This window comes from Myotis daubentonii, chromosome 17, assembly GCF_963259705.1.
Source record: "Myotis daubentonii chromosome 17, mMyoDau2.1, whole genome shotgun sequence".
NCBI lineage: Eukaryota > Metazoa > Chordata > Mammalia > Chiroptera > Vespertilionidae > Myotis > Myotis daubentonii.
Window position 1 is genome coordinate 54,769,905 of NC_081856.1, and position 25,289 is coordinate 54,795,193.

Below are 25,289 nucleotides of genomic sequence, written 5' to 3' on the forward strand. Positions count from 1 at the left end.
CCACTGGACGACCTGGTGGCCGGATAGCTGCCTGCAGGACCGGTCACTCCAGTGCGCCTGCGCAGAGGCCCGGGCGGCAGGGTAGGACTACATGTCCCAATGTGCACTTTGCTTGCGGCCGCGGCGCCTGCCCGGAAGTTAAAGTGGCTTTCGTCCCCGCCCCGGAAGATAAGGCCGCTCTCGGGCGCCGTGGAGCCTCTTTCCGCCGCGCTAGGCAGAAGGTAAGTTGTGTTTTTGCCCCGGCGGCTCTGCTGATATCCGCCGCCATCCGCCGTTCTCCCGCTCCCTGAGGCCCGCGAAGGACCTAGGCTGGCTTCTGAGATGACTCCCGGGTGCACGGCTAGGGGTGGTGGCACGAAGGGGGCCAGGAACTGGAGAAAAGGATCCCTAAAGCCGGGTGGCGGGAGTGCCTGCCCCCCCACCCCCCCGGGCGCTGACCATGAGGTTCCCCCAGACTGCCGTCATGGGCCGCGTGATTCGTGGGCAGAGGAAAGGCGCCGGCTCCGTGTTCCGCGCGCATGTGAAGCACCGCAAGGGCGCCGCGCGTCTTCGCGCCGTGGACTTCGCGGAGCGACACGGCTACATCAAGGGCATCGTGAAGGTGCAGGGCGCAGGCCGGGGCGGGTGCGGGCATGGGCTGTTCCGCCCGGACCCCACGCTCACGCCGCCTCGGCCCGCAGGATATCATCCATGACCCAGGCCGCGGCGCGCCTCTGGCCAAGGTAGTCTTCCGGGATCCGTACCGTTTTAAGAAGCGGACGGAGCTGTTCATTGCTGCCGAAGGCATCCACACCGGCCAGTTCGTGTACTGCGGCAAGAAGGGTAAGCGTCATGTTTCGGTGGGAGGACGGGGTCCCATGAGGGAGGTGCACCCCCTAGGTCGGTAGGGAGGCATCCGGGAAGAAGCCTCACAGGGTGGCCCCTGCTGGGCCGAACATAACCTGTGCACTGGCTATTCTGGGGTGCTGTGAGGAGGGAGTGGATTTGCGTTGCCTCTGGCCAGCAGTCGGACACCATCCGGCCCCTCGGCGTGGCTCAGGTTGAGTATCGACCTGTGAACCAGGAGGTCACCGTTTGGTTTCTGGTTGGGGCACTTGCTGGGTTGTAGCCTCCTCCCTGGTGGGGGAGAGGCTGCTGATGAATGATTCTCATTGATGTTTTTCTTCTTCCTTCCTCTCTGAAATCAATAAAAATGTTTTTGTGTGTTTTTTAATACCATCTCTCCATTCTGACTGTTCCTGCTGCTCTCCCTTGCAGCTCAGCTGAACATTGGCAATGTGCTCCCGGTGGGCACCATGCCTGAGGGCACCATCGTGTGTTGCCTGGAGGAGAAGCCTGGTGATCGGGGCAAGTTGGCCCGGGCCTCTGGGAATTATGCCACGGTCATCTCCCACAACCCCGAGACCAAAAAGACGCGAGTGAAGTTGCCCTCCGGCTCCAAGAAGGTCATTTCCTCTGCCAACAGAGCTGTGGTCGGTGAGTGGCAGGCAACAGTTGAATGCTTCGGGTCGCTTGTGAGCAGCTAGCAAGCGGGTAAACCTGGGCCCTGGACCTGGAACCTGACTTCCCACTCCGATAAAGTGTAGGCTCTGTCCGCTTGAGTAGATGCATAGCTTCCCAGTTGTAATGTTTGAAAAGTGGGCACAGCGGTACCTACTTCATCCCATGGTGATAGTTGGAGGAGACCAGGTTTAATCTACTGGACTTGTCTGCATTCTCACATAACCTGGGTTTGCTTGGTTCCTGCCCTTACCTTCACCTGCTAACAATCTTTTCAGAGATGTCTGATTTCCTTGAAATTACCCAGTATGTGCATTAAAAAGGATCTGTACCCAGGTTTGTTCACTTTGCTGTTTGACAACACTCTCAACTCCTGTGGCAAAGCTGGCCGAGATATAGCATGGTGGCTCAGCCATCACATTGGGTTCAAAGGTTGAGTCAGACATGGTGCGGGGAGGGCTTTCCTGGAGAACCCTGATTGAGAGAGGTATTCCAGGTGACATGGTGTGGGTAACTGTGTGGCTTGGCATCCCATGGAGCCCAAAGAAACTTGCTGTCAGTTACAGGCTGCACGGGGGCTTACTGCTAGGTGGTATTTGCCAAGTGTTCCTGGCACTTCTGTGAATTTTGTGATGCTGTATGACAGTACAGAGAGAAGGTGGTTAGTGCAGGCGGTGGGGTGCTGAGAAGGACCCAGCAGGGGATACTCTGTCTGATGGCTTTTCTGAATTGCCTAATATCCGCAACAGGTGTGGTGGCTGGAGGTGGCCGCATTGACAAGCCCATCCTCAAGGCTGGGCGTGCCTACCACAAGTATAAAGCAAAGAGAAATTGCTGGCCACGAGTGCGGGGTGTGGCCATGAACGTAAGTAGCCCAGTAGTAGGCAGTGGGGAGTATTCAGGATACAGGGCCTGAGGCTGGGTGGGCAGGTCCTTTGGAATCTCCCCTCAGGTGGGGGATTTGGGTGATGATTCATAGGTATAGGCCTCTTGATCCAGCCCCCTCCCCAAGCCCTCCCTTAGATAGATTGGGACCACCCCCACATTAACACTACCTCCCTTTGTCTGCAGCCTGTAGAGCATCCATTTGGAGGTGGCAACCACCAGCACATCGGCAAACCCTCCACCATCCGCAGAGATGCCCCTGCTGGCCGAAAAGTGGGTCTCATTGCCGCTCGCCGGACTGGGCGTCTACGGGGAACTAAGACTGTGCAGGAGAAAGAGAACTAGGGCACGGGGCTCAATAAAGTTTGTTTTCCTGCCACTAAGCTGTTCTGCCTGTAGTTTCAGAGGGAAATGTTCTGCTGGGAGGACCACTGAGCAGAGGCAGCTCAAGTGGAGGTGGGGGTGCTTGATCCAATCACACCTTCCTTCCTGGAATCCCACCAGCATCCCACACATGGACTTGTGTGCCACAACTAGAACTCTCCTGTGATGATGGAGTTGCTCAGAACAAATGAACTTCCTGATTGGCCACAGCTAATGACACCTTTTCCCACATTGTCTGATAGTTCTGTCAAAGGTGGCTGAAGCAGGGCAGAGGCTGCTAAGCAGGCATCAAAGTGAGACCCTAACCCATCAGCCATTAGAACTAGGACACTCCCAAGAATCTTGTGAGCCAGGGAAAAGTGCAGCAGGGCACTCCATGATGACCACCTACCTGAGTTCTGGTTTCCTCAGCCGGTCTCTGGGCTGCAGGGACCGAATGGACGATAAGGCCTTCCTGTGACTGCCAGGTGGCTTTTTTTTTTTTTTTTTTTAATATATTTTAATTGGTTTCTTACAGAGGGAGAGGGATAGAGAGTTAGAAACATTGATCAGCTGCCTCCTGCACACCCTACTGGGGATGTGCCTGCAACCAAGGTACATGCCCTTGACCGGAATCGAACCTGGGACCCTCGAGTCCGCAGGCCGCTGCTCTATCCATTGAGCCAAACTGTTTAGGGCTAGGTGGCTCCTTGCTCTCAGGGATCGGACCCATCTTTAGTGTTGACCTTGCCCCCAGTTGTCAGCCTTGCCTTGCCTTCCCTGGCCCAACCTGCCCTTGGCCTTGGGCAGTCACCCAGCGGGGCTAGCCTTCTCTTGTGCAGAGCAACACCTGAAGGGAGGAGCATGCGTCTTGGTTACCTAGACAGTTAGTGACCTGCCACAGCATTACTGCTCCTTCTGATAGTTACCAGGGCCTTGGCCAAGAGACTGGCCATCAGGAAGGGATGCTGCAGGAGCTGTCTGGTGCTGGGGGAGTCCTTTGTCTACTTGGAGTGGGCACGGCCCATTTCGAGGGGTTGGCCTTGACCCATAAGCATCCTCTGACTTCTGGGTGACCTCATCGTCCCTGTGACCGGTATGGTTCTCTGCCGTCTGTAAAAGAAAGGTCTGGTCTTCGCTTGGTTGTAGCACCTTCAGCCGCTCACTAGAGTTTCACTGAAAGAATTGCTGTAAAATAGTCTTGGAAATTGGTCCAGAAAGCCCCACTCTTGCCTCCGCTCTGAACACGGAGGCTCCCAACTGCCACCCGGTGGCAGCATCCTGACTTGTTGCACTGCAGTTCCGGTTCCTGGAGGACTCCAGCCACCGAGAAGTGGGAGCCGTTTCCCAGAGCGGCCGGGGCGGGGCTTGCATCACTTCCGGCGGGCTTCAATGGGCGGGGCGGGCGGTGGGCGGGGCCTTCTCAGGCCTCTGATCCTCGGCTGTGGGGGGCGGGCCTCCCTGGCGCGAACCTCCCCTCGCTCCCGTCTGGGGGTCGGCCGCCTCTCCCGCGTTTGGCTCCCAAACCCTGACCAGCCTCTCCCGGCCCGGCGTCCCCGCTGCGTCCAGGGCCCGCGTCGTCCTTGCCGACGGTTACCCGCCCCCAGCGAAGCCCGCCTTCCCCTTGCGAAGCTTCCCCCTCCGCCCGGGTCCTTCAGGTGCAAGGTCTCCGCCTTCCCTTTCTCCTTATGGCCTCCAGCTCCGGGCGTTTACTGTCAGCACACCTCCTGTCCACGGCCACTCCCTCCGTGCGCCTCCACTGACCCCGTGCGCTCCCATTGCCAGGTCTCCCTACTGCCGCCCATGGGCCCACTGCGCCCGCAGGCAGCCCCAAGCCCGTCTGGGGCGCGGCCTCCTTTCCCGGCCCGCCTTGCATCCGGCAGCCACAGTCCTGTTCCTCTTCTTTGTTTGCTTCATGGTTTTGAGCGTGTGTGTGTGTATGTATATATGTGTGTATGTATGTGTATGTGTGTATGTATATGTGCGTGTGTGTGTGTGTGTGATTTTAGAGAGAGAAAGGGAGAGGGATGGAGAGAAACAGTGAGCTGCCCCCTGCATGCCCCCTACTGGGGATCAAACCTGGGACTCCCGTTTCATGGGTTGACACCCAACAACTGAGCCACACCCACTGAGCGGCTGCTTGTCTTTTAATTTTGCGGTATCTCGTATAGAAGTTTTTCTGATGGAGTGAAATGGAACACTTCTCTAATGGCTATAAGCATTTTTTGCAAATACGTAGGTTTTCGGTCTGAAATCCATTTTTGTGTGCCATGGAAGGTAGGGAGCTGACTTGGTTTTTCTGTGGAAACTGATTGTGGCAGCACCATTTGTTGCATGCTACCCGGCTGCTCATGTGGCAAATGTGTCGTTAACGTGCACTCTGCAGTGTTCTGTCACCTTCCCCCCAGGTCACACCCACTCTGTTCCTACAGCCTCAGTAAGTCCTCACACCTCTGATTACCTTACTGGTTTTTTGGCTTTGCTGTGGTTAATCTTGGATTATCACTCTTGTGATACTTAGGGTCTTTTTTGTCTGATGTCCTGTTGCAGTTTTGATTGCACAGAAGTAATAGATTCGTTGGAGGAGAGTTGACATTTTTGTGGTATTGAGTCCTGTTTATGAACATTGTCTGTTTCTCCATAGGTCTTTTTAATGTCCTTCAATAACGTTTTAGAATTTTGTCCATAAAGTCCTTACATATATTTGGTTAGTCTTCTTATGTGCCGTCTAGTCGAGTTTGTAGCTGTTGTGAGTGCAGGTTTCTGGTTTCTGATTTATGAGTATATCAGAGTGGTACTGACGTGCTCTATACTGACCTCCTATGTGGAGTCCTGTCCAATTTGTATTATTCCAGCAGTGGGTTGATCGTCTTGGATTTTCTCTATGGATGCTCTTATCATTCTCTTAATAATGGGATTTTTCCTATTCTCTTCCAGTCCTTATGGCTCATATTTATTTTTGGTCTTGGGCCACACTGGGAACCACTGCTGGGTGTGTAGTATGTACTTAGTTCCCATTTCTGTTCTTCTTTTTTTAATACATTTTATTGATTTTTTTTACAGAGAGGAGGGGAGAGGGATAGAGAGTTAGAAACATCGATGAGAGAAACATCCATCAGCTGCCTCCTGCACACTCCCTGCTGGGGATGTGCCCGCAACCAAGGTACATGCCCTTGACCGGAATCGAACCTGGGACCCTTGAGTCCGCAGGCCGACGCTCTATCCACTGAGCCAAACTGGCCAGGGCCCATTTCTGTTCTTAAAAGTATTTCTTTTTCTTCCTCTGTGGCCCCCCAGATCCCCACATTGGCCTTGCCAGATGTTTGTGTGTTATTAGCAATTTCAAGGAACCAATGCTGAGATTGTTTTCTTTTCTTTCATCATCTTTTCCTGAGTTGCTTTCTTGTTAAATGTTTAGATCATTTATTTGAGTTTTTCTTGTGTTCAACTTCGTGTGTTAAGGATGCACATTTTTCTTTAGGGAGGCTTTATTGACATTTCCACCTTATTTTCTTTTTTTATGTTTTTCTTGGAGGGGGTACTTTTTAAATCATGTATTTCTAGTATAACAACAGTGTGGTCAGAGAGTAATTTGCCAAATGATGCAGCCTTTGGAATTTGTTGACACTTTGTTGTCTGGCATGTGTGTGTGTGTGTGTGTGTGTGTTTTTAATAATAACGTACATCTTGAAAAAGTGTGTATTCTTCGTGCTTTAGGTAAAATTGTCTGTTGATCCACCGGTTTCTGAGGGAAGTGTGATAAAATCACTCATTTTCAGGGGAGTTACCAGCTCCTCTTTGCTGCCTCAATTACCTTTGGATTTTTACAGTTTGAGAGTTTGTTGGTAGATACATGTTTACAATGACAGTTTTTTGGTGGGTTTTTCCTTTTTTTAATATGCAGTGTTCATTTTTGTTCCTATTAGTGAATTTTGCTTTCAGTTCCATTTTGATTGATGTAATTATTGCTAAATTGCATGCAGCAATGCTTATTAAACTCAGTAACACAACACCAAAGAGGGGAGCCAGCACAGAGGAGTGCAGACCCCAGCTCCTGGGCTAGCTCAGCAGAGGCACAGCTGATGTGTACTGGAAGTCAGGGTGGTGCGGCTCCAGGAAAGTGCTGCTTTAGCCCTGGCTGGTGTGGCTCAGCTGGTTGGAGCATTACACTGAAAGGTCACAGGTTCAATTCCCAATCAGGGCACATACCCAGGTTGTGGGTTCAGTCTCTGGTTGGATTGCATGCGTGAGGCAACCAATCAGTGTTTCTCCCTCTCCCTTCCTCCTCTTTACTTATTTATTTTTTAAATATATTTTATTCATTTTTTTACAGAGAGGAAGGGAGAGGGATAGAGAGTTAGAAACATTGATGAGAGAGAAACATCAATTCAGCTGCCTCCTGCACACTTTCTACTGGGGTTGTGCCCGCAACCAAGGCACACGCCCTTGACCAGAATCGAACCTGGGACCCTTCAGTCCGCAGGCCGACACTCCATCCACTGAGCCAAACCAATTAGGGCCCTTCCTCCTCTTTAAAATCAATAAAAAGCATGTATTCCAGTGATGATTTTTTTAAAAAGAGCTGCTTTATTTTCATTAGTGTTTGTTTGGTGTGTGTTATATTCATCCTGTCTGCTGTTTCACGTTAGGTTACATAGATGCATTTCCTGTGTTTAATAGGAGGGTCTTGTGCTGCTCGTAGGTGAGTTTTTTTCTTTCTCGCCATCACTCATCCATGGGCCTTGTTTCTATTAGTTTCGTATTTTTACCTTCTATACTTTGTCTTCACTGTGCCTTCTATTGTTTGTTTGTTTGGTTTTTACTTCATTTTCCTCCTCAACCCTTCGCGTGTTATCTTTATTCTTCCATGTAAAGGTGTTTACGTGGCGGGTTGGGGGGGGCGGGAAGTTTTCTGGGAGGCCATCTATGCCCCACGGGGATGAACCGGGCACTGAAGCCACCACCGGAGGGACCAGGCTGAGCCTCCATGTGCTCCTCTCTCTTCCCTCAGCACCTGAGTGACTGACTCCTGCCTACCACCCCTGGGAAGACCAGGGTACCACGTCATGGCGGCTTTGCACCTGTCCACCGCTCCCCCGGTGAGCATCCATCCTCCCTTGGAAGTATGAGGTGTCCACCAGGGCTTCCCTTTCTGCTGTGCCTCAGCAGACGCTGTCAGACATCTTTGGTCTGGGTGCTGAGCAAAGGAGGGCTTGGCCCTCTACCCTCCTGGGGAGGCAACTAGTTTTCTTTCATTAAAATACGTTGTTATTGATTTTTTTTTTTTTTTTAGAGCGGGAGAAAGAAAAACAGCGCTTGTCTGCCTCCTGTACGCCCTCTCCTGGGGTTCAAGCCTGCAACCCAGGCATGTGCCCTGACCACGAATTGAACCTTTGACCCTTTGGTGCATGGGCCAGTGCTCTACCAATTAAGCCACACTGGCCAGGGCAGGCAGCTGGCTATCTTAGTGTGGATTTGGGGTATTTTTAGGTGTCCTTAGACTTGCCTGGCCTGCATTTCTTTCTTTCAGATGCCCTCCCTGACTTTTGGGCTCCTCCTTTCTCTTGTTTTCCATGCTGCTGTAAAGCCTCCATATCCTTTCTCTGTAATGAGGACAGGCACCCTACTGTACCACTCTGGCAGGTTTTAGAGGCAGAAGGCAGGGAGGAAGGGCATGGACGCTCATTAGATCTTAGTGAGATACTTGCACTGCCTGTGACTGCAGCCTGGGTGAGATTTTTAAGCCTCTAGGCTCCAGGCTCTTATCTCTAGAAGATGTTGTATCTTTGGAGATGTTGGAATTGGTACTGCGCAGGTGGTCAGTAGTGTCTTCATACCTTCCTTTTAGAATGAGAACAGGTGACCCTGAGGTGTTCTGTTTGTTGTTTCAGCTTATGGGACCAGGACTGAGTGCAAGGAGTCGACCTCAGGGGAGATGCTTGATGGGGCAAAAGTGGACTCGACTCAGGGGAACTGTTGTCCAGGGACCTGAGCCAGGACAAGCCTGCAATCTTGTCGGGGAACCAGTAGAGAGCCATGACAAGCCCAAGGAGCAGAGAGGTCCTAGGCCAGTGAAACTAACCAACAGGGAGAGCAACCAGGAGTCTTGGGGAAGCCTCAGGTTGGAGTCAAGCCTTGTCCATGATCAGAGACCTCACAAATGCGATATATGTGAGCAAAGTTTTGAACAGAGATCATATCTCAATAACCATAAGCATGTACACAGGTAAAAAAAACACACACATAGTTCATGATTCTGAGGAAATCTTCAGTGCAAATTCAGTAGTTAAAGAAGATCAGAAAATTCTTATTGGGAAAAAAATGCATTATTGTGGTTACTGTCAAAAAGCCTTCAGGTTGCCGAAACTGGTTTGGCTCAGTGGATAGAGCATCGGCCTGCGGACTGAAAGGTCCCAGGTTTGATTCCGGTCAAGGGCATGTACCTGGGTTGTGGGCACATCCCCAGTAGGAGATGTGCAGGAGGCAGCTGATCGATGTTTCTCCCTCATCGATGTTTCTCTTTCCCTTCCTTTCTGTAAAAAAATCAACAGAATATATATTTTTTAAAAAAAGCCTTCAGGTACAGTGCTACCTTCAAGGACTAGTGGCTTCACAGTGAAGAGAAGCCCTACAAGTGTGACAGGTGTGGCAAAGTCTTCAGCCAGAGCACACACCTCATCCAACATCAGAGGATCCGCACCCGGGAGAAGCCCTACCAGTGCGGCGAGTGTGGGAAGGCATTCCACAACACCTCCAGACTCCTCTATCACCAGAGGTGGCACCATGGAGAGAAGCCCTACGAGTGCAGCGACTACAAGAAGGCCTTCAGCCAGGGCACCTACCTCACCCAGCACTGGCGGGTTTCCGGCACAGCTCCAACGTGTTCCAGCATCAGAGGACCCACCCCCGGGAAGACTTCTCCATGTGACGCTGGAGGCCCATGATTTATACTGTGCACTTCCGCCACCTGCCCACCTCGTATTCATTGGCCACACAGTGATGCCACAGGTGAAAGGCATTTCTGTTTAATCTTTAAAATTCTTTGTTTTTTAACCTATTTTTATTGACTTCACAGAGGAAGGAAGAGGGAGAGAGAGATAGAAACATTGATGAGAGAGAATCATTGATTGGCTGCCTTCTGCATGCCCCCCCACTGGGGATCGAGCCCGAAACCCAGGCATGTGCCCTTGACTGGAATCGAACCTGGGACCTTTCAGTCCGCAGGCCCATGCTCTATCCACTGAGCCAAACCAGCCAGGGCTAATTTTTAAAATTCTTAAAACCAAAAGCAGTACATAATCATTTTAGAGAAACTAAGAAAGGCAAGCAAAAGGGTGAGGCTGCTGTAAACGCTCCCTTTTAGACAAAGAGAATGAATCACTGTGGATTTAGTGTGTTTCCTCTCAGACTCACTGAAGAACACTCTGAGAGGTGTCTAAGTTTTTTATTTTATTAATTTTTAAATATATTTTTATTGATTTCAGAGAGGAAGGGAGAGAGAGACAGAAACATTAAAGATGAGAGAGAATCATGGATCAGCTGCATCCTACATGCCCCACACTGTGGATCGAGCCTGCAACCCGAGCCTGTGCCCTGACCTGGAATTGAACTGTGAACTCCTAGTTCATAGGTTGACCCTCAACCACTGAGCAACCCTGGCTGGGCAAGAGGTGTCTAATTATTTTAAAGAAAATACTGTTGTGCTTGTCATTGCAGCAAAACACCTTTGCTACCATCACCGTTGCTGTTTCCTCAAAACCAGAAAATTCACACTGGAAAGAATTCTACATATGTATATATTGTAAATGTTAAAAATTTAACATCATTCATACTTTTTTGTGTGTACCTAATAGAGTGGATGATTGCTTTTTTATTGTGCTAAAGTACATATAACAAAATTTACCATTGTAACCATGTAAGGTGTACAATTCGGTGGTATTAAACACATTCACAATGTTGTGTAACCATCACTACTATCTACAGAACTATTTTATTATACCAAACAGAAACTCTGTACTCATTAAACAGTAACTCTCTATCCTCCCCTTGCCCATGCAGCTGGCAACCCTCTATTCTGTTTTCTGTCTCTATGAATGTACCTATTCTAGGCACACATACAAGTGGTATCATGTAATATTTGCCCTTTATGTCTGTCTTATTTCACTAAGCATTATAAATGTCTTCAAGGTTCATCCATGTTGTAGTCTGTATCGGAAAGTTATTCTTTTTTATGGCTGAATAGTATGTCATCCTTTGTAGATACCCCATTTTGTTTATACATTTATATTGATAGACACTTGTGTGTTTCTACCTTTGTGCTAGTGTGCATAATGCTGTGAACATTGGTATACAAGTATGTGTTTGAATTCTTACTTGCAGTACATCTGGATATAATCCTAGGATTGAAAGGAGTGAAATTGATGGGATTTATGGTGATTCTATGTTTAACTTTTTGAGTAATAGCCAAACTGTTTCCACAGTGGCTGTACCAATTTTGCATCTCTGCAAGCAATGAAGGTTCCAATTTCTCTACATCTTTGCCAACACTTGATATTTTTTCTTTTTCTTTTTTTTTTTTTGGTAATAGCTGTCCCAAAGGGCTCGGACTGGTACCTCACTGTGGTTTTGGTTTGCATTTTTGTAATGACTGCTGATGTTGAGCATGTTTTCAGGTGCTGATTGGCCATTCATGTCTATTCAGTTCCTTTGCCCATTTTTGAATTGGGTTATTTTGGTTTTTGTTGTTGTTGAGGTGTAGTTCTTCATATATTTTGCATAGTAAGTCCTTATCAGATATATGATTTGCAAATTTTTTTTACTCATTCTGTGATTTGTCTCTCTACTCTTTTTCCTGTGTCTACTCTCTCTCTTTTTAATAATATGCACAGTTTTGTGTTGTTGTTGTTGTTGTTTTTTAACGGAGGCAAAGTTTATTGAGAGAAGCCACTCTAGGAAAAGGTGCAGCTGGGGTTCCAGGAGCAGGCCAGTGTCCAGAGCTTCCTTGCCGTGTTAAAGTCTACGGGTCCACGTGTAGAGTCCCACATGGCCATAAGCCACATGGGCACAGGGGATGTGTTCCCCACCACAGGAACGTCAGGAACCCATTGTGCACTGGGGGTAGAGAGAGGGGGGGCCCCTCAGTTCTTTTTTAAAAATGTTTTTATTGATCATTAGGGAGAGAGGGAGACAGAAACATCAATGATGAGAATCATCGATTGGTGCCTCCTGCACTCCCCCTACTGGGGATGGAGCCTGCAACCATGCATGTGTCCTAACCAGGAATCAGCCAGTGACCTCTTGGTTCATAGGTCAACACTCAAACACTAAGCCACACCAGCTGGGCTCTGTATACTCTCTTGATAATGTCCTTTGATGCACAAAAGTTTTTAATTTAATGAAGTCCCATTTATTTTTTCTTTTGTTGCTTGTGCTTTGGGTATCATATCTAAGAAATCATTGCTAAATCCAAGGCTCTGAAGGTTTCCCCCGTGTTTTCTTCTGAGTTTTATAGTTTTGGTTTTTTTTCTTAATCCTCACCCAAGGATATTGTTTTTTCCATTGATTTTCAGAAAGAGGGAGAGAGAGAAAGAGAGGAGAGAGAGAAACATCGACGTGAGAAAGACACATCAATGGTTGCCTCCTGCACGCACTCCACACTGGGGTTAGGGATCGAACTTGCAACCCAGTTACATGCCCTTGACTGGGATCTTTATGTTGGTTTCAGTGCCCAACACTGCTTTGGCCCAGATGGTCTTCCTTCAGGTTGTTTGTTAAGAACTCCTGCTCTGGGCCTCATACCATCAGCCTGGATGTCCCCTGAGCAAGTGGCACCCCAAGTGACTGTGGTCTCCTTGAAGAGAGCATGAAAGCCCTCTGTGGGAGGGCTGGAGAGGCGGGTGGGCAGCTCCATCTGAAGAAGCATATTTAATGATAATAGTGTCCCTGGAAGAAGAAAATGCTGGCTGTTTTCTTTTTTTTTTTTTTTTTTTCCTTTTTATTGGTTGTTTTCATTGCGCAAAACTAGGGAACATGGTTTGACAAGTTTCCTGGTCTGCTTGATTTTGGCTCAAAAAGGCTTGTAACATGCGTTGGTGACACTTTCACAAGGGCCAAGATCAAGCCCATCTAGGGAGGTGGCAGCATGGACGAAGGGCCCCATGGATTCCAGATGTTTCCACTGGGCCATCTCAGGCCATTACTCCTGGGCATCTGGTGGGCTGACTCCTTGCAGTTGCCTCTCAGGTCACAAGAGGGCCTTTGGGAGCAGCGGCGTTTGACAGTGGCTGCCTGTGGGTTGGTGATTGTGGAGCAGCTGGCAGTGAGACAGCTGAAGGCCTTGGCCCATCTACAGTCAGCATCCCCAGGTGAGAGGTGACAACACCCATCCTGATGGGCACAATGAGGCCAGGTGGGTCATGCTCAGTGTGCATGCTTGGTGCCCGTGACCTAGGATTGTGGCTGACCCTGTTCACATCCCTGGACCCAGGCAGGACATCAGGTCTGAGCCAGAGGGTTGCTGGGAGCTGTCCTTGGGGCTGGGTCAGTCCAAGTGTACCCCCTAGGCCAGTGATGGCGAACCTTTTGAGCTCGGCGTGCCAGCATTTTGAAAAACCCTAACTTAACTCTGGTGCCGTGTCACATATAGAAATTTTTTGATCTTTGCAACCATAGTAAAACAAAGACTTATATTTTTGATATTTATTTTATATATTTAAATGCCATTTAACAAAGAAAAATCAACCAAAAAAATGAGTTCGCGTGTCACCTCTGACACACGTCATAGGTTTGCCATCACTGCTCTAGGCTCTCCTTGAGTCCCCCTTAGAGGTGGCTGTGTATCCTGTGCCCCACCCCAGCCTGTTCCAGTTTTCTGCATCCTTCCTATAGCTGAGGATTGAGCCTCTCCTAGACCCACTGGGGTTGTGGGATGTTTGGATGCCCAACTCATAGGGGTGAACGGCTCCCTAGTGGCTGTACCTGTGCAGAGTCCTGTGAGCACACAACACAGTCACACAGAAACTGAGTCCTAGGCAGGTCTTCCTGCTGTGATTTCATTTCATTTATGCAATGAGCCTATGACATGGACAAGAACCTGGAGGGAAGTGACTGAAGTCAGAGCAGTTTGAGGCAGGCCTGGGCTCCCACCCACTGTTAACCCCCATGCAGAAAGGGCTAACCTGACCCCCAGGAGAGGGCCGGCTTTTTCCTGGTGGTGTTTACTTGTTCCCTAGGGCCACGGCCGATAGTTTGCTAACAGTGTGATTTATGGTTGTGCTACTGGCAGGGCTGCAGTCTGAGGCCAGTCATGCAGGCAGTCAGGTATATTGATGTCACCAAGCCAATAAAAACTGGATGCCAAGGATCAAGTGAGCTTCCTTGGGTGGCAATACCCCTTAAACATTGTTACATATTTTGCCTGGAAGGAAAAGCTGACTGTGACTTCCCAGGGAGAAGACAACAAAATCCCTGCATTTGGTATTTTCCCTGGATTCTGCCTCATGCGATCCCTTGGCTAATTGATTTTAATATCTGTTCCCTGTAATACACTATACTCAGCTTTCAGGGTGAGTTCTGAGTCAATGTAGCAAAAATTGAGGGTGATGTTGGTGACCTCTCAACTTGTGATTGGTATTAGAAGTGAGGGCAAGCCTTGGGGACCCCTGAATTCCACACCATGTCAACTTCATTTCTCAGGTTGAAAATGTTTATGCATGACACCAAGCATTCCCCATACTCACCCAGGTGGGCCATGGCAGAGACCCCAGTGCTCCCAGTACCATCCCTGTGACCTTCCTCTGCCCTTGGCCAAGTCCACACACGGGAAAGATCATCCTGGGCCTCTGGCACCAGGCCCTCTGCATGGAGTGGCCTAGCTTCCCCAGCCTGTCCTCCAGGAGTGCCCCTGCCTCTCTTAGGCTGCAGTCATCTGCTCCAGAGGTGGATCACGCGTTGTGTCCCCACACCTGGTGAGTCAGATAATATTAGTAACAGTAGCAGCCAGCACCAAAGCACTCCATCCCTATGCCTTCACAGCTCTGTGTTACAGAATACATGTTCCTAATTGTTTGGAATTGGCACACGAGCCTCTTTCAGGTTTTCCTGGCAGTATTTTCGCTTATTTGTAGAAGCTCCTTATGCCAAAGTTACTGCTTTTCCTTCACCCACAAATATATTCTGCTCATTGCTTTTTTATTAGAAGGTATGTCAGGTTATACAGTTACACAGAAACAAATTTCGGGTGGACTAAAATGTTCTCCAATAATAGAAAATTTGAAAAGAACTGTCAAATTCTTGCTAGCTGTAGGGAGAAATACTACAAATTTAAATACATAAAATGTGCAGACTTTGAAATAAAAGTGTTGAATGCTGCCGACAAGTCAGAGCTGGGAAGTAATGGCTGAGAAGGCATTTATCAGGGCGAGGGGAACCCCAGAGATCATTTTGGCCTCTGACGCCAGGGCCACTACATGATCCAGCAGCTGGTGTGCTGCCTCCCACTCCTGGGGCAGAAATGCACAGCCCAGGAGCCTCCCTAGGGAGAGGGCGCTGTGCTCACCACCCAGCGCCATGGACAAGGAGCCTGATGCTCACCAAGAGGTCCATGGCATCTGATTAAAAGGTTAACCGGCCAAAACTGGTTTGGCTTGGTGGATAGAGCGTCGGCCTGTGGACTGAAAGGTCCCAGGTTCAATTCTGGTCAAGGGCATGTACCTGGGTTGCGGGCACATCCCCAGTGGGAGATGTGCAGGAGGCAGCTGATCGATGTTTCTCTCTCATCGATGTTTCTAACTCTCTATCCCTCTCCCTTCCTCTCTGTAAAAAAATCAATAAAATATATTTAAATATATATTAAAAAAAGAGAAAAGGCTAATGGTGTTCTCTACACTGAACAGCACAATGCAACTGAACTTATGCTCATGCTGTCGTCAACATGCCTCGCTCTTACTCTAACTCTCCCACAGAATTAGGAATGTCTGCGTAGGGGTCCACGAGGGAGGACTAGAGCTGCGCTTTGAAGGGTTGATGGTAACATCTGTGATCAGCTCCTCAGGAGGGTCTGCACAGGGAACAGGCATTGCTATGGACTGCAGGACCGACGGCAGAGTGCTTCATCTCTCCTGAGAAATGGATACAAACTTAGAGAAAAAACTTTGAAAAATTATTAATAAACCAGATTCATTACTGTATCTGACAATGGATAACAGACTCTCGTGGAACTAGGAATCCTATATAATAAAGAGCTAATATGCAAATGGTCATCATGCCCTCACACTATAACAGCTCAGACACTCAACACTGGGGAGAGAGGAATGGGGACCAGCCAGGCTGTGGCCTGGGAGAGGGACAGTCCGCCTGCCCCGCAGTCCCAGGCACCAGCGCCTGCAGCCCCCGTGAAGCGGCCTGCCCATGGTCCTCTGCGGCTGCGGCCAGCCTGGGTCCTGGGTGCCTGCAAGTGGCCAGAGAAGGGAATCCTGGATCCCGGGTGCGGGGCAAGGCAGAGGTGGTTATGGGCGATCAGGCCAGCACGGGAGCAGTTAGGGGCGATCCAGCAGGCAGGCAGAGGGGTTAGGAGCCAGAAGTCCTGGGCGAGAGGCAGTTGGACATCCCCTGAGGGGTCCTGGATTGGAGAGGGTGCAGGCCGGGCTGAGGGACACCGCCCCCCCACCCCCCTCCCATGCATGAATTTCATGCACCTGACCTCTAGTAAAAAAAATGAAAAACAAAGTCCCTTAAACTTAGGAACAGAAATATTTGATAGGAAAAAGAGCTATTTGAATTTGAGACGTTTGTTATAAGCACCAAATAAGTCTTTAAGTCACATCTTTTGGAAACAGCAGTGTGTGGCAGCACCCACTAGGTGCAGCAACTATCATGTCTAGAGCTGAGCAGAGCTTTCCACCTCCACCCAAATGGGGCCCAGACACCCAAGACATCCCATAATTTCTGGGACACAGGGTCTGTTGGTCATAAGGATGGGTTTTGAGGAAAAGATCCACTTTTGAGATGAAATTTTTAATAAAAAGTTAGGATATCCCTTCTGATCTTGAATGAATTTAAAGGCCCAAGTAAAGGTTTTCCTAAATTTATATATTTTCTCCTAATGTTTACTACTTTTTTCTCTATACAAAACAGAAGATTCCACACACACAGGATTTCCAGCCTCTTTACATGATGCTAGTTGGTGACACTTTCTAATATCATTTCATCCACAGATACTTAAGTGGTTTAACAGAGTACTGAAAATAGTCCAACATTCTAAATGCAATAATTACAATCATTGTGTTTAGGAAAGGCATGAAATGTTCTAAGAAGAAACCTTTATTTGGGATGTAAGTTAGTTTTATTGTGACAGTCATCTTTATGCCTTAATTTCCTTTACTTTCTCAATTTATTTATTTTTTAACATATTTTTATTGATTTCAGAGAGGAAGGGAGAGGGAAATGTCATGATGAGAGAAATCATTGATAGGCTGCCTCCAGAACGCCCCCTCGTGCCCCCCCCTCCCCCCCGCCCCCTGGGATCAAGCCCGCAACCCAGACATGTGCCCTTGACCGGAATCAAACCGGGGATCCTTCAGTCCGCAGGCTGATGCTCTATCCACTGAGCCAAACCAGCTAGGGCTTAGTTTCTCAATTTAAACTGTGTGATGTTAGAGAATTATGACTGTCTTTACCGAAATCCACTACAACTGTGATTACTCTCCAATATGACTTCAAGACGTTGAAAAAAATAAAATCGGCACCTCTGAAGTTATCCCCAAGGAGTGATGAGCACAGTGCTTCTCCCTCTAGTTACTCTGTGACCCTCAATTACCAAAGGGCTTCCTATGCAGCTGACAGAGCTTCTCCTAAGCTGGGGCTTCCCGAGTGTGTGCCCAAGTGTGAGAGAGACTTGTGGTTGCCGAGGTCACAGCTTCTGGTGCACCTTCTGGTGCTGGATCAGGTGCCCGTGCTGGTTGAAGGCACGACCACACTCGGCGCACTCATAGGGCCGCTCCCCCGTGTGGATCCTCTGGTGCTGGATGAGCACTGAGTACTGGCTGAAGGCCTTCCCACAGCGGCTGCACTCGTAGGGCCTCTCGCCCGTGTGCGTCCTCAGGTGCACGATCAGTGTGGCTTTCAGGCTGAACGCCTTGTCGCACTGTGTGCAGCAGAAGGGCCGCTCACCTGTGTGTATCCTCTCGTGCTGGACCAGAGACCTCCGGGCGCTGAAGGCGTGCCCGCACTCGCCACACACGTAGGGCTTCTCCCCGGTGTGCACCCGCTGGTGCTGGATCAGGTGGGAGTGCTGCACGAAGGCCTTGCCGCAGGCGTAGCAGCCATAGGGCTTCTCCTCTGTGTGGATCCGTTCGTGGTTCATCAGAGTGGAGCGGTGGCTGAAGGCCTTGCCGCACTCCCCGCACTCGTAGGGCTTCTCGCCCGTGTGCACATTGTGGTGCTGGATGAGGACGGAGCGGTCACTGAAGGTGCGGCCACACTCACTGCAGGAGTAGGGCTTCTCCCCGGTGTGCACCCGCTGGTGCTGCAGCAGCGTCCTCTTCACGCTGAAGGCCCGGCCACACTCCGCACACTCGTGGGGCTTCTCCCCGGTGTGCACCCGCTGGTGGCTGCGCAGCACAGTGCTGTGGTTGAAGGCCTTCCCGCACAGTGGGCACACGTAGGGTCGCTCCCCCGTGTGGATCCGCTGGTGCTGAATGAGGTGCGAGAGCTGGGTGAAGGCCTTGCGGCACTCGAGACACTCATGGGGCTTCTCTCCCGTGTGGATCTTGTGATGCTGTGCGAGGTCTGAGCTCACCCGGAACGCCTTTCCGCACTCGTTACACTCGTAGGGCTTTTCGCCTGTGTGGATCCTCCTGTGTTTGCTGAGGACCGAACTCTGGCTGAAGGCCTTCCCACATACCCCACACACGTAGGGCTTCTCCCCGGTGTGGGTCCTCTGATGCTGGAGGAGGTGGGAGCTCCGGCCGAAGCATTTCCCACACTCGATGCACTTGTAAGGTCTCTCCCTGCCAGAAGCGGCCGGCTGCTGGTCGAGTGGCTCGCTTGGGCTGGAGACCTGAACTTCAGGGGGGCCCACAGGACTTGGGCTCAGACAGAAGCTCTGTTCAGGTTTGCAACTTCCTTGATCAATCCACCCGGGGGGTGTTTTCTCCAGAATCACGGATAATTCCTCTGAAATGAATGGCTTCAGACTAATTTGGTTTCTTCCCTTATTCTCACATTCTGAAACCACACATCCAAAGGGAAAATGTTAACTCAAATGTTAACCCACTCAAATTTCAGCTCAGGTGTACCCCTGAAGGTGGCTGCCGAGGGATGTCCACAGAGATGTGGGACACTCGGCTGTGTGGGCTGAGAGGACGGAACAGCACAATGGTGTCAAACAAGAGAGGTGTCCAGGCTGAAAGGTGCAACCTCTAGCCTGAGGTCACTCCTGTGTGAAGTGCGCACGTGGCCCATGGCGGCAGGTGACAGGCCAGCACGGCCTGAGCCCTGCCCTCCCTGAGTCCTCTGTGCACTGGGCTCCCAGAGGCCATTTGGAGCAGAAATAAATGCAAGACCATCTATGACTTCAGGGAGCCCCACCAGACAGACGGCAATATACATGTACCGCACAGACTAATCCCACAGACACAAGACCACAGACTTGTGCTCGGGGGGCTGTGAGCTCTTCATGTAGAGTGTGCTGGGGAGCAAGACAGCCGACAAGTCTAGGCCAGCGATGGAGCCGCTGGGGCAGTCGTGAGGACAGCAGAGAAGTTTTATCTCAATAAAACTGGAGAAAATATCACACCTTTGTTGCTGATGAATAAAGTAAAACTGAGTTTGTCTCTCATTGATTGTGAATTCTAATCAACCTGTTTCCAAGTAGACAATCATAAATACCTTCCTTCTTCTTTCCAATTGTTTTTAGCTTCAGTCTTGTGTGTGTGTACATGTCTTACTTAGTGTGTGGGACCCCAGCACAACATTACACAGACATGGGGATGGTGGGCTCCCTGCTCATCATCTCAGTGTGCTTCAGCCCCACCACAGGGTCAGGTTAACCTCCCTTCCACACTAGGGTGCTGCGCTCTTTTCTAAATGAACCAGGTAACCTTCATGTTCTGCATCTCCCGTAAGTACGCGCTGGAAAGCAGAATCACAAGTGTGCACTCGTCTCCAGGGGCCTCTCCTGGCTCAGTCCCGCCAACCCAGACTCCTTTCCTGGCAGAGGCCCCAGGTGGAAGCCATCTGCTTACGCCCAGCCACTGGGACATGCTCAGCCCTCAGGGCAGGTGCGGCAGCTCCTCTCACTCACCCGAACTGTCGTTGCCTAGGCCCCAGCTCTCCTTGGCCCCATGCCCGTCCAGGACCCAGGGCTCCTCTCCTCGCTCCAGCTGACAGATCACATTGGGCTTGGTTCCTGGAAGTCCTGCTCACGGGAAGGAAGGTCTTTTGTCTAGAGCAGCCGTGGGCAAACTACGGCTCGCGGGCCGGATCCGGCCCGTTTGAAATGAATAAAACTATTGAAAAAAAAGACCGTACCCTTTTATGTAATGATGTTTACTTTGAATTTATATTAGTTCACACAAACACTCCATTCATGCTTTTGTTCCGGCCCTCCGGTCCCGTTTAAGAACCCATCGTGGCCCTCGAGTCAAAAAGTTTGCCCACCCCTGGTCTAGAGCGTCCCCGCCCCACCTGAGCAGCCTGCAGGTGGGAGACAGCACCAGCCTCCCCGTGGAGCTGAGCACCCTGAGGAAAGTCCAAGGCCCCCGTGGTGTGGCCCACCCCGGGAAGCTCACAGACACAGACTGGCCTGCTGAGGGCCTTACCCAGCGAAACCACGTTCCCATAGGTCTCCATCATCACGTGTCGGTAAAGGCCCCTCTGAGCAGGGCCCAGCTGGTCCCACTCCTCTTGGGAGAGGAGCACGGCCACATCTTCAAAGGTCACCTTCACCTGAAATGACAGGGGCTGCTGTAGGTCAGCTAAGTCTCCATGTCTAAGAAAGAGTGGGTGCAAGTAACATGGGGTGAGGTATACCCCCAAATTGGGGGAAAGCCCTATGACACATGGGGGTGCCCTGGGAGCTAATGGGGTGACAGGAAGGGGCCATGGACTTCAGGGGGTGTGCTGATGCTGAGGCTGCAGCAGGAGCCCTGAGTGTGGAAGAAAATGCAGCTACACAGGCCTCAGGGGCAGCTCACCTGGGGTCCTGCTGCTGGTGGCAGGAGACCGGCTGCCGCCATTGCCCGTCCCCTGGAGTCTCTGAGGAAGACGGAACTCAAAGAAGCCTGTGGGCTGAGAAAGAGGAGGGAGCACATGAGCAGCCTGGCCTTGCCCCACAGACCCTGACTTCCGGGAGCCCTGCCCGCTGTGAGGTCTGACCTGACTCTTCAGGAGCCACAGAAACACACCATTCCTGGGAGGGGACCCGGGAAGGTAAAGACCCTGGGAAGCTGGGGACACTTGTGCACCTGAGGACTCGGGGCCATCTGCCCCTGCACCAGGTCCCGCCCACAGTCTGCCGGCAAGGACAAGGGCCTCTGCAAGCGCATGTGCACAGGTGCCAAGCGGTCTTCTGGTCTGGTGTGGGTGCCAGGCCAGGCTGCCCCCAGAGACACCCCCCGAACGAGGAGCGGCTGGGAAGGGGTGGCTCTGCTCAAGGCCCACACTCCTGCAGGGACCCCACCCCGGGCCCTGCATGCTTGGCTTGACCATGACCCTCCGTGGCTACACTGACACCTCAGCTACGCCTGGTTGTGCCTGGCAGCCCTGGTGCCTCGTGGGAGGTCGGGTTCTGATAAAGTGAGTCTGGAGTGACTCAGGAATTTGGTCTAAGCGTCTGACAGGGAGGCCTAGGCAGGTCCTGGACAACTGAAGCTGAGATATCTGTTACACTAAAGTGCTGGAAAAAAGGGGGGGCCAGGAGCTGTCCTGACAGGAATGGGGTTCCCATTTCCTGGAGTGCTGACAGGGGTCTGCAACAGGACTCAGAAGCCCAGCAGGCAGACTACACCCGGAACAACAGAGGCACCCATCGGGAGAATGCACTGTAGGCCACTGGAGGGAGCGCCATAACCCTGCTTTCTCTTTAAAACACGAGCTATGGGTGCCTGTTTATCCAGACACCTTTCCAGAAGATACACACTGAACTCACTGCAGCTGCCCCCCTATTCACCCAAAATGCCCATTTTCCCCAAACCTGTGTGTATAAGTGCAATGCACCGCTAATAGAATTCCAATGAGTCTTTTGAAAGATGAATAAAAACATGGACCAGATCTAAAAAAGGGGACTGCAGAGAAGCAAAGAGCTTGGAACCTTTTATTATTATTATTTTGTTTTGTAAGCTAAGCTTTAGGAGCTTAACACCCTTGTTGGAATGGATGATGGTCTTTTTTTTTTTTTTTTAAGACTTTAAAGCGAAAGTGAGTTTATTAGTGAAGCATGGAGACAGAGAGCAGGCTACTCCACAGGCAGAGCAGCCATTTCTGATGGTCTTAATGCAAGCATGCCTGTTCTTCCAAAGTCACTACTCACGGTGACAAGCTGTGACGACGCCCTCCGAGTCCCTGGTCTGGGCGGCTCTCAGAACTCCCTCCCTCCCCTTCTCCTCCCACCCCCAGGTTTTCATGCTGGAATGCCCTGTCCCCTCACGTCCACGGACACTGCCTTCCAGGGTGGAAGCACCTTCAGAAGAGGCAGCTCTGAGCCGGCCAAGTGACCACAACTATACATGTAAGCTGCTAGATTCCTTACACTAACAACCTGTAACAGAAAACATGAGAAAAGATTCTCATCACAAATGGCCCAGAAACATGGTTAGCATAAACTTAGAGAAATGCTGCTGATCCTGGCCATTGCACCCGCAAAGCCTGGGCGAGAGCCAGATGGGCCTGGAGGAGGAGGAGGCTCAGAACCACAGTGCAGGGCCCCATCTGGGACTCAAGTCGTTGTGGGGAAGACGATTCAGGACATGGTGCCAGGACAAAGGGCTCAGTGCTCTGAGAAAAATGAAACCACCTTTACACAAAGCTCAACAAATCTCTCAGAAAGTAGAGCCAAGGCAAAGGAATCAAAAAAATAGGACAAAAAAGTCAGATCATCTCCTACTTTATAGTCTAATTAATCCACTAGGCTAATTAATGAATAGGAGTTAAAATTTTAAATTACATCATAAAGTAACTTGAATAAAACCGCAGGTAAGTTTTCATTCATTTCAGTAGGAAGGGCCTTTCTAAATACCCGAAACAGAATGCCTGGGGGGCAGATCTGCTCACAAAACAAAAATTTTATGTACATCAAACGGGCCGCAAAATCCATAAATGGGCCCAAAGACATGTAAGAATTTAATACACAATAGCAGTGGTTTTCCAATTCAATGACAATATATTTTATTCATTAAGTAGACTTAGAAATAGCATGATTTAGAGGGGTGGGGGTGGGGTGGAGAATGAAGCTGGGTTCCCAGGTCACCCCACCAAAACAAATTCCAGATGGGTCCAACATTTTACAAGGATCAGAGAAACACAAGGATGTACTGTAAAAATAATTCTGGAGTGGGGAGAGCCCTTAAAACAACACAAAGCCTTAAAGGTAAATATCTGACCATTAAAAACTTGTTTTCCATCTCAAAGAACCCCACGCCGAACAGACGACCATTTGAGAAGAACGTTTTCAGCGTAAATGGAAAATACGAGCTGGCGTGTCGCAAAGGAAACACAGAGGCCAGAGCACAGGGCAGTGACCCCTCCTCTGTCTCCGGAACGGAAACGAAGACACTGACCTGGGAGAAGGCGCTCGTCGGGGAGGAGACCCGGGCCTCGATCTCGTCCCCGCCCCGTCGCCCCGCCGGGGCCCGGGGCGCACAGCCGATCGGGCCGAGAGGGCGGCCGGCAGCAGAGAAAACCCAAGCGCCGCGCGTCGGAGCCTCCTTTTAGAGGAAAAACAAAAAAGCGCAGGTCGATCCCGAAAGGACACAAAGCAAACCGGCCGGGGCCTCCTCCGCGCGCATGGCAGCCACTCGCGGAAGGACCCCCACTTTTTATATTTACGACGTTTTTATTTTTCGAAAATTATCGCCTATCATCGTCTACTACAATATTAAGCAAGGGATGAAAACGGGGAATATCTGCAAACTTTGTTAGAAAACGCCGGTCTCATTCATTGAAAACAGGCTCTTACAAAGCAACCGGAAAAAGACGGCGTCCGTAGAAAAACGCAGGGAGGGTGAGCGATGCGGCGAGAAGCACCTTCGTCCACGGGCCCCTCAGGCGGTTTCCGGGGAGCCCGGCGCCCCCGAGGCCTACCACCCTCCCCGCCGGACCCGTCGGACCCCGGCAAGGCCCGCCGCCCGCGGGGTAGGGCCCGGGGAAGGGCCTCCGCGCGCGGTGGAGGGGAGCGGGGGCCGGGGCGGGGCCAAGGGGGGGTGGGGCTCGCTGGGGTCCGGGGAAGGGAGGGAACTGGCGCGAAGGGAGGGGGCAGTGCGTGTTCGTGGGGAAGCACCGGATCCGTGCGGGGACGCGCCGGCTCCCGCATCGGTGAGGGGAGAGGTCCCGGCTCGCCCGCGCCAATCGGCCCCCACTCACCGTCCACACCGCAGTCTCACACCCCGAGGGGCGGCCGTCCGCAGCGCTCTGGGACAAAGGGGACGCCCCTCCTCGCCTGTGCATCCACCAATCCCTGGGGCCCCGCCTCCTTAGTCCCCGCCCACTCGCCTGGACCACCAATCCTAGAGCGCGACATCTTCCAGCCAGACGTCGGCCCCGCCTCCCCCTCGCTGCGCCTTTCTCCTAAGTGACAGCGAGGCGCGCGCTCCGGAGCCAACTAGATTGGAGGTCTCTGCGCAGCCGAGAGAGGCCACCCCGCGCCGGGCCTCGTACTGGCCGTACTTCCGGCAGCCTCCTAGGAGCTTCCGGTGCCCCCCCACCCCGCCCGGCGCCATCCCTGGGGACTAAGGCACGTCGCCCGCGCCCGGCTTTTGGCCTCTGCGCTGGGCTGGCGGGTCCCTCCTCCGCTGGTGCGGGTTGCCGCTCCCTCCGTGACGTAGCTTCTGCCAACTGCTCCGTACCCAGCGAGGGCCTGGCGGTGGTCATGTGTGACAGTGACGGCCTCACCGGTGTTTACCGATGGGGGGTGTGTGCGACGAGCTCCCCGGAGGCGGTGGGCAGCACCGCGGCGCTGGCGCGCACTCCGAAGAGGCGGCCCGAGGGGGACGGTCCTGGCTGCCTGGGAGGAGCCGTGGGCCTGTGACCCACAGTCTGGCACGTGCTGTGGGGCTCAGAGGGCTCAGGAGTAACTCAGCGGGACAGGTCGGTGCTGGAGGGGTTCGGTCCAGCCGAGGCCGAGGCAGGAGGTCAGTGGGAGGACGTGCGCGATTCTGTAGTTAGGCAGCCGGGGACGCCGGGCCGGTGCTGCGCCAGCGTCCTCCGAACAGTCGTGAGCACCAGCTTTCTCCGGGGAACTCCGTTTACCACGCCCCCCACCCCCACCCCCGCCAGTGGAGCAACGTCTCCGCTGCTGAGGACTGTGAAGCTCGGGGCCCAGGTCGTCC

The 25,289-nt window shown here is 51.5% G+C and overlaps 2 protein-coding genes and 1 long non-coding RNA gene across 8 annotated transcripts; 2 read left to right on the forward strand and 1 right to left on the reverse strand.

The window, feature by feature from the left end:
- Positions 1-70: 70 nt before the first annotated feature.
- Positions 71-2,762, forward strand: RPL8 (ribosomal protein L8). The gene is made up of 6 exons (XM_059672629.1): positions 71-221; positions 455-601; positions 681-822; positions 1,258-1,476; positions 2,250-2,365; positions 2,572-2,762. Exons 2-6 carry the CDS (start codon positions 464-466, stop codon positions 2,728-2,730), a joined length of 774 nt encoding a protein of 257 aa, XP_059528612.1. The 5' UTR covers positions 71-221; positions 455-463; the 3' UTR covers positions 2,731-2,762.
- A 1,414-nt stretch (positions 2,763-4,176) lies between these two features.
- Positions 4,177-11,226, forward strand: LOC132219874 (uncharacterized). 2 transcript variants are annotated; one of them, XR_009449625.1, is made up of 3 exons: positions 4,177-4,406; positions 7,760-7,847; positions 10,233-11,226. It is a non-coding gene; the product is annotated as an uncharacterized LOC132219874 (long non-coding RNA). The 2 variants fall into 2 exon arrangements; XR_009449626.1 differs by lacking the exon at positions 10,233-11,226 and adding an exon at positions 8,640-8,712.
- A 4,659-nt stretch (positions 11,227-15,885) lies between these two features.
- On the reverse strand, positions 15,886-24,608 carry LOC132219875 (zinc finger protein 250-like). 5 transcript variants are annotated; one of them, XM_059672603.1, is made up of 6 exons: positions 23,921-24,601; positions 23,523-23,669; positions 20,943-21,036; positions 20,568-20,709; positions 20,051-20,164; positions 15,889-18,972 (listed from the first exon to the last, which is right to left on the reverse strand). In XM_059672603.1, the coding sequence occupies exons 1-6, from the start codon at positions 24,406-24,408 to the stop codon at positions 17,657-17,659; spliced, it is 2,301 nt and encodes a 766-aa protein (XP_059528586.1). In that variant the 5' UTR covers positions 24,409-24,601; the 3' UTR covers positions 15,889-17,656. The 5 variants fall into 5 exon arrangements, with proteins under 5 accessions (XP_059528588.1, XP_059528589.1, XP_059528586.1 ...); XM_059672604.1 differs by having other exon boundaries at positions 15,890-18,972; positions 20,568-20,694; positions 23,921-24,596; XM_059672607.1 differs by having other exon boundaries at positions 15,893-18,972; positions 24,325-24,401.
- Positions 24,609-25,289: the final 681 nt, after the last annotated feature.

Bases quoted from the DNA above. Each gene is read 5' to 3' on its own strand.
- LOC132219875 (XM_059672603.1), bottom strand. From the start codon at position 24,408: ATGCACAGGCGAGGAGGGGCGTCCCCTTTGTCCCAGAGCGCTGCGGAC. The intron at 21,037-23,522 runs GTCAGTGTCTTC...CCTCTTTCTCAG, and splicing joins CGACGAGCGCCTTCTCCCAG to CCCACAGGCTTCTTTGAGTT. The intron at 18,973-20,050 runs GTGAGTGAGAGG...GTGTGGTTTCAG, and splicing joins CCTAGGCAACGACAGTTCGG to AATGTGAGAATAAGGGAAGA.
- RPL8 (XM_059672629.1), top strand. From the start codon at position 464: ATGGGCCGCGTGATTCGTGGGCAGAGGAAAGGCGCCGGCTCCGTGTTC. The intron at 602-680 runs GTGCAGGGCGCA...CTCGGCCCGCAG, and splicing joins ACATCAAGGGCATCGTGAAG to GATATCATCCATGACCCAGG. The intron at 2,366-2,571 runs GTAAGTAGCCCA...CTTTGTCTGCAG, and splicing joins TGCGGGGTGTGGCCATGAAC to CCTGTAGAGCATCCATTTGG.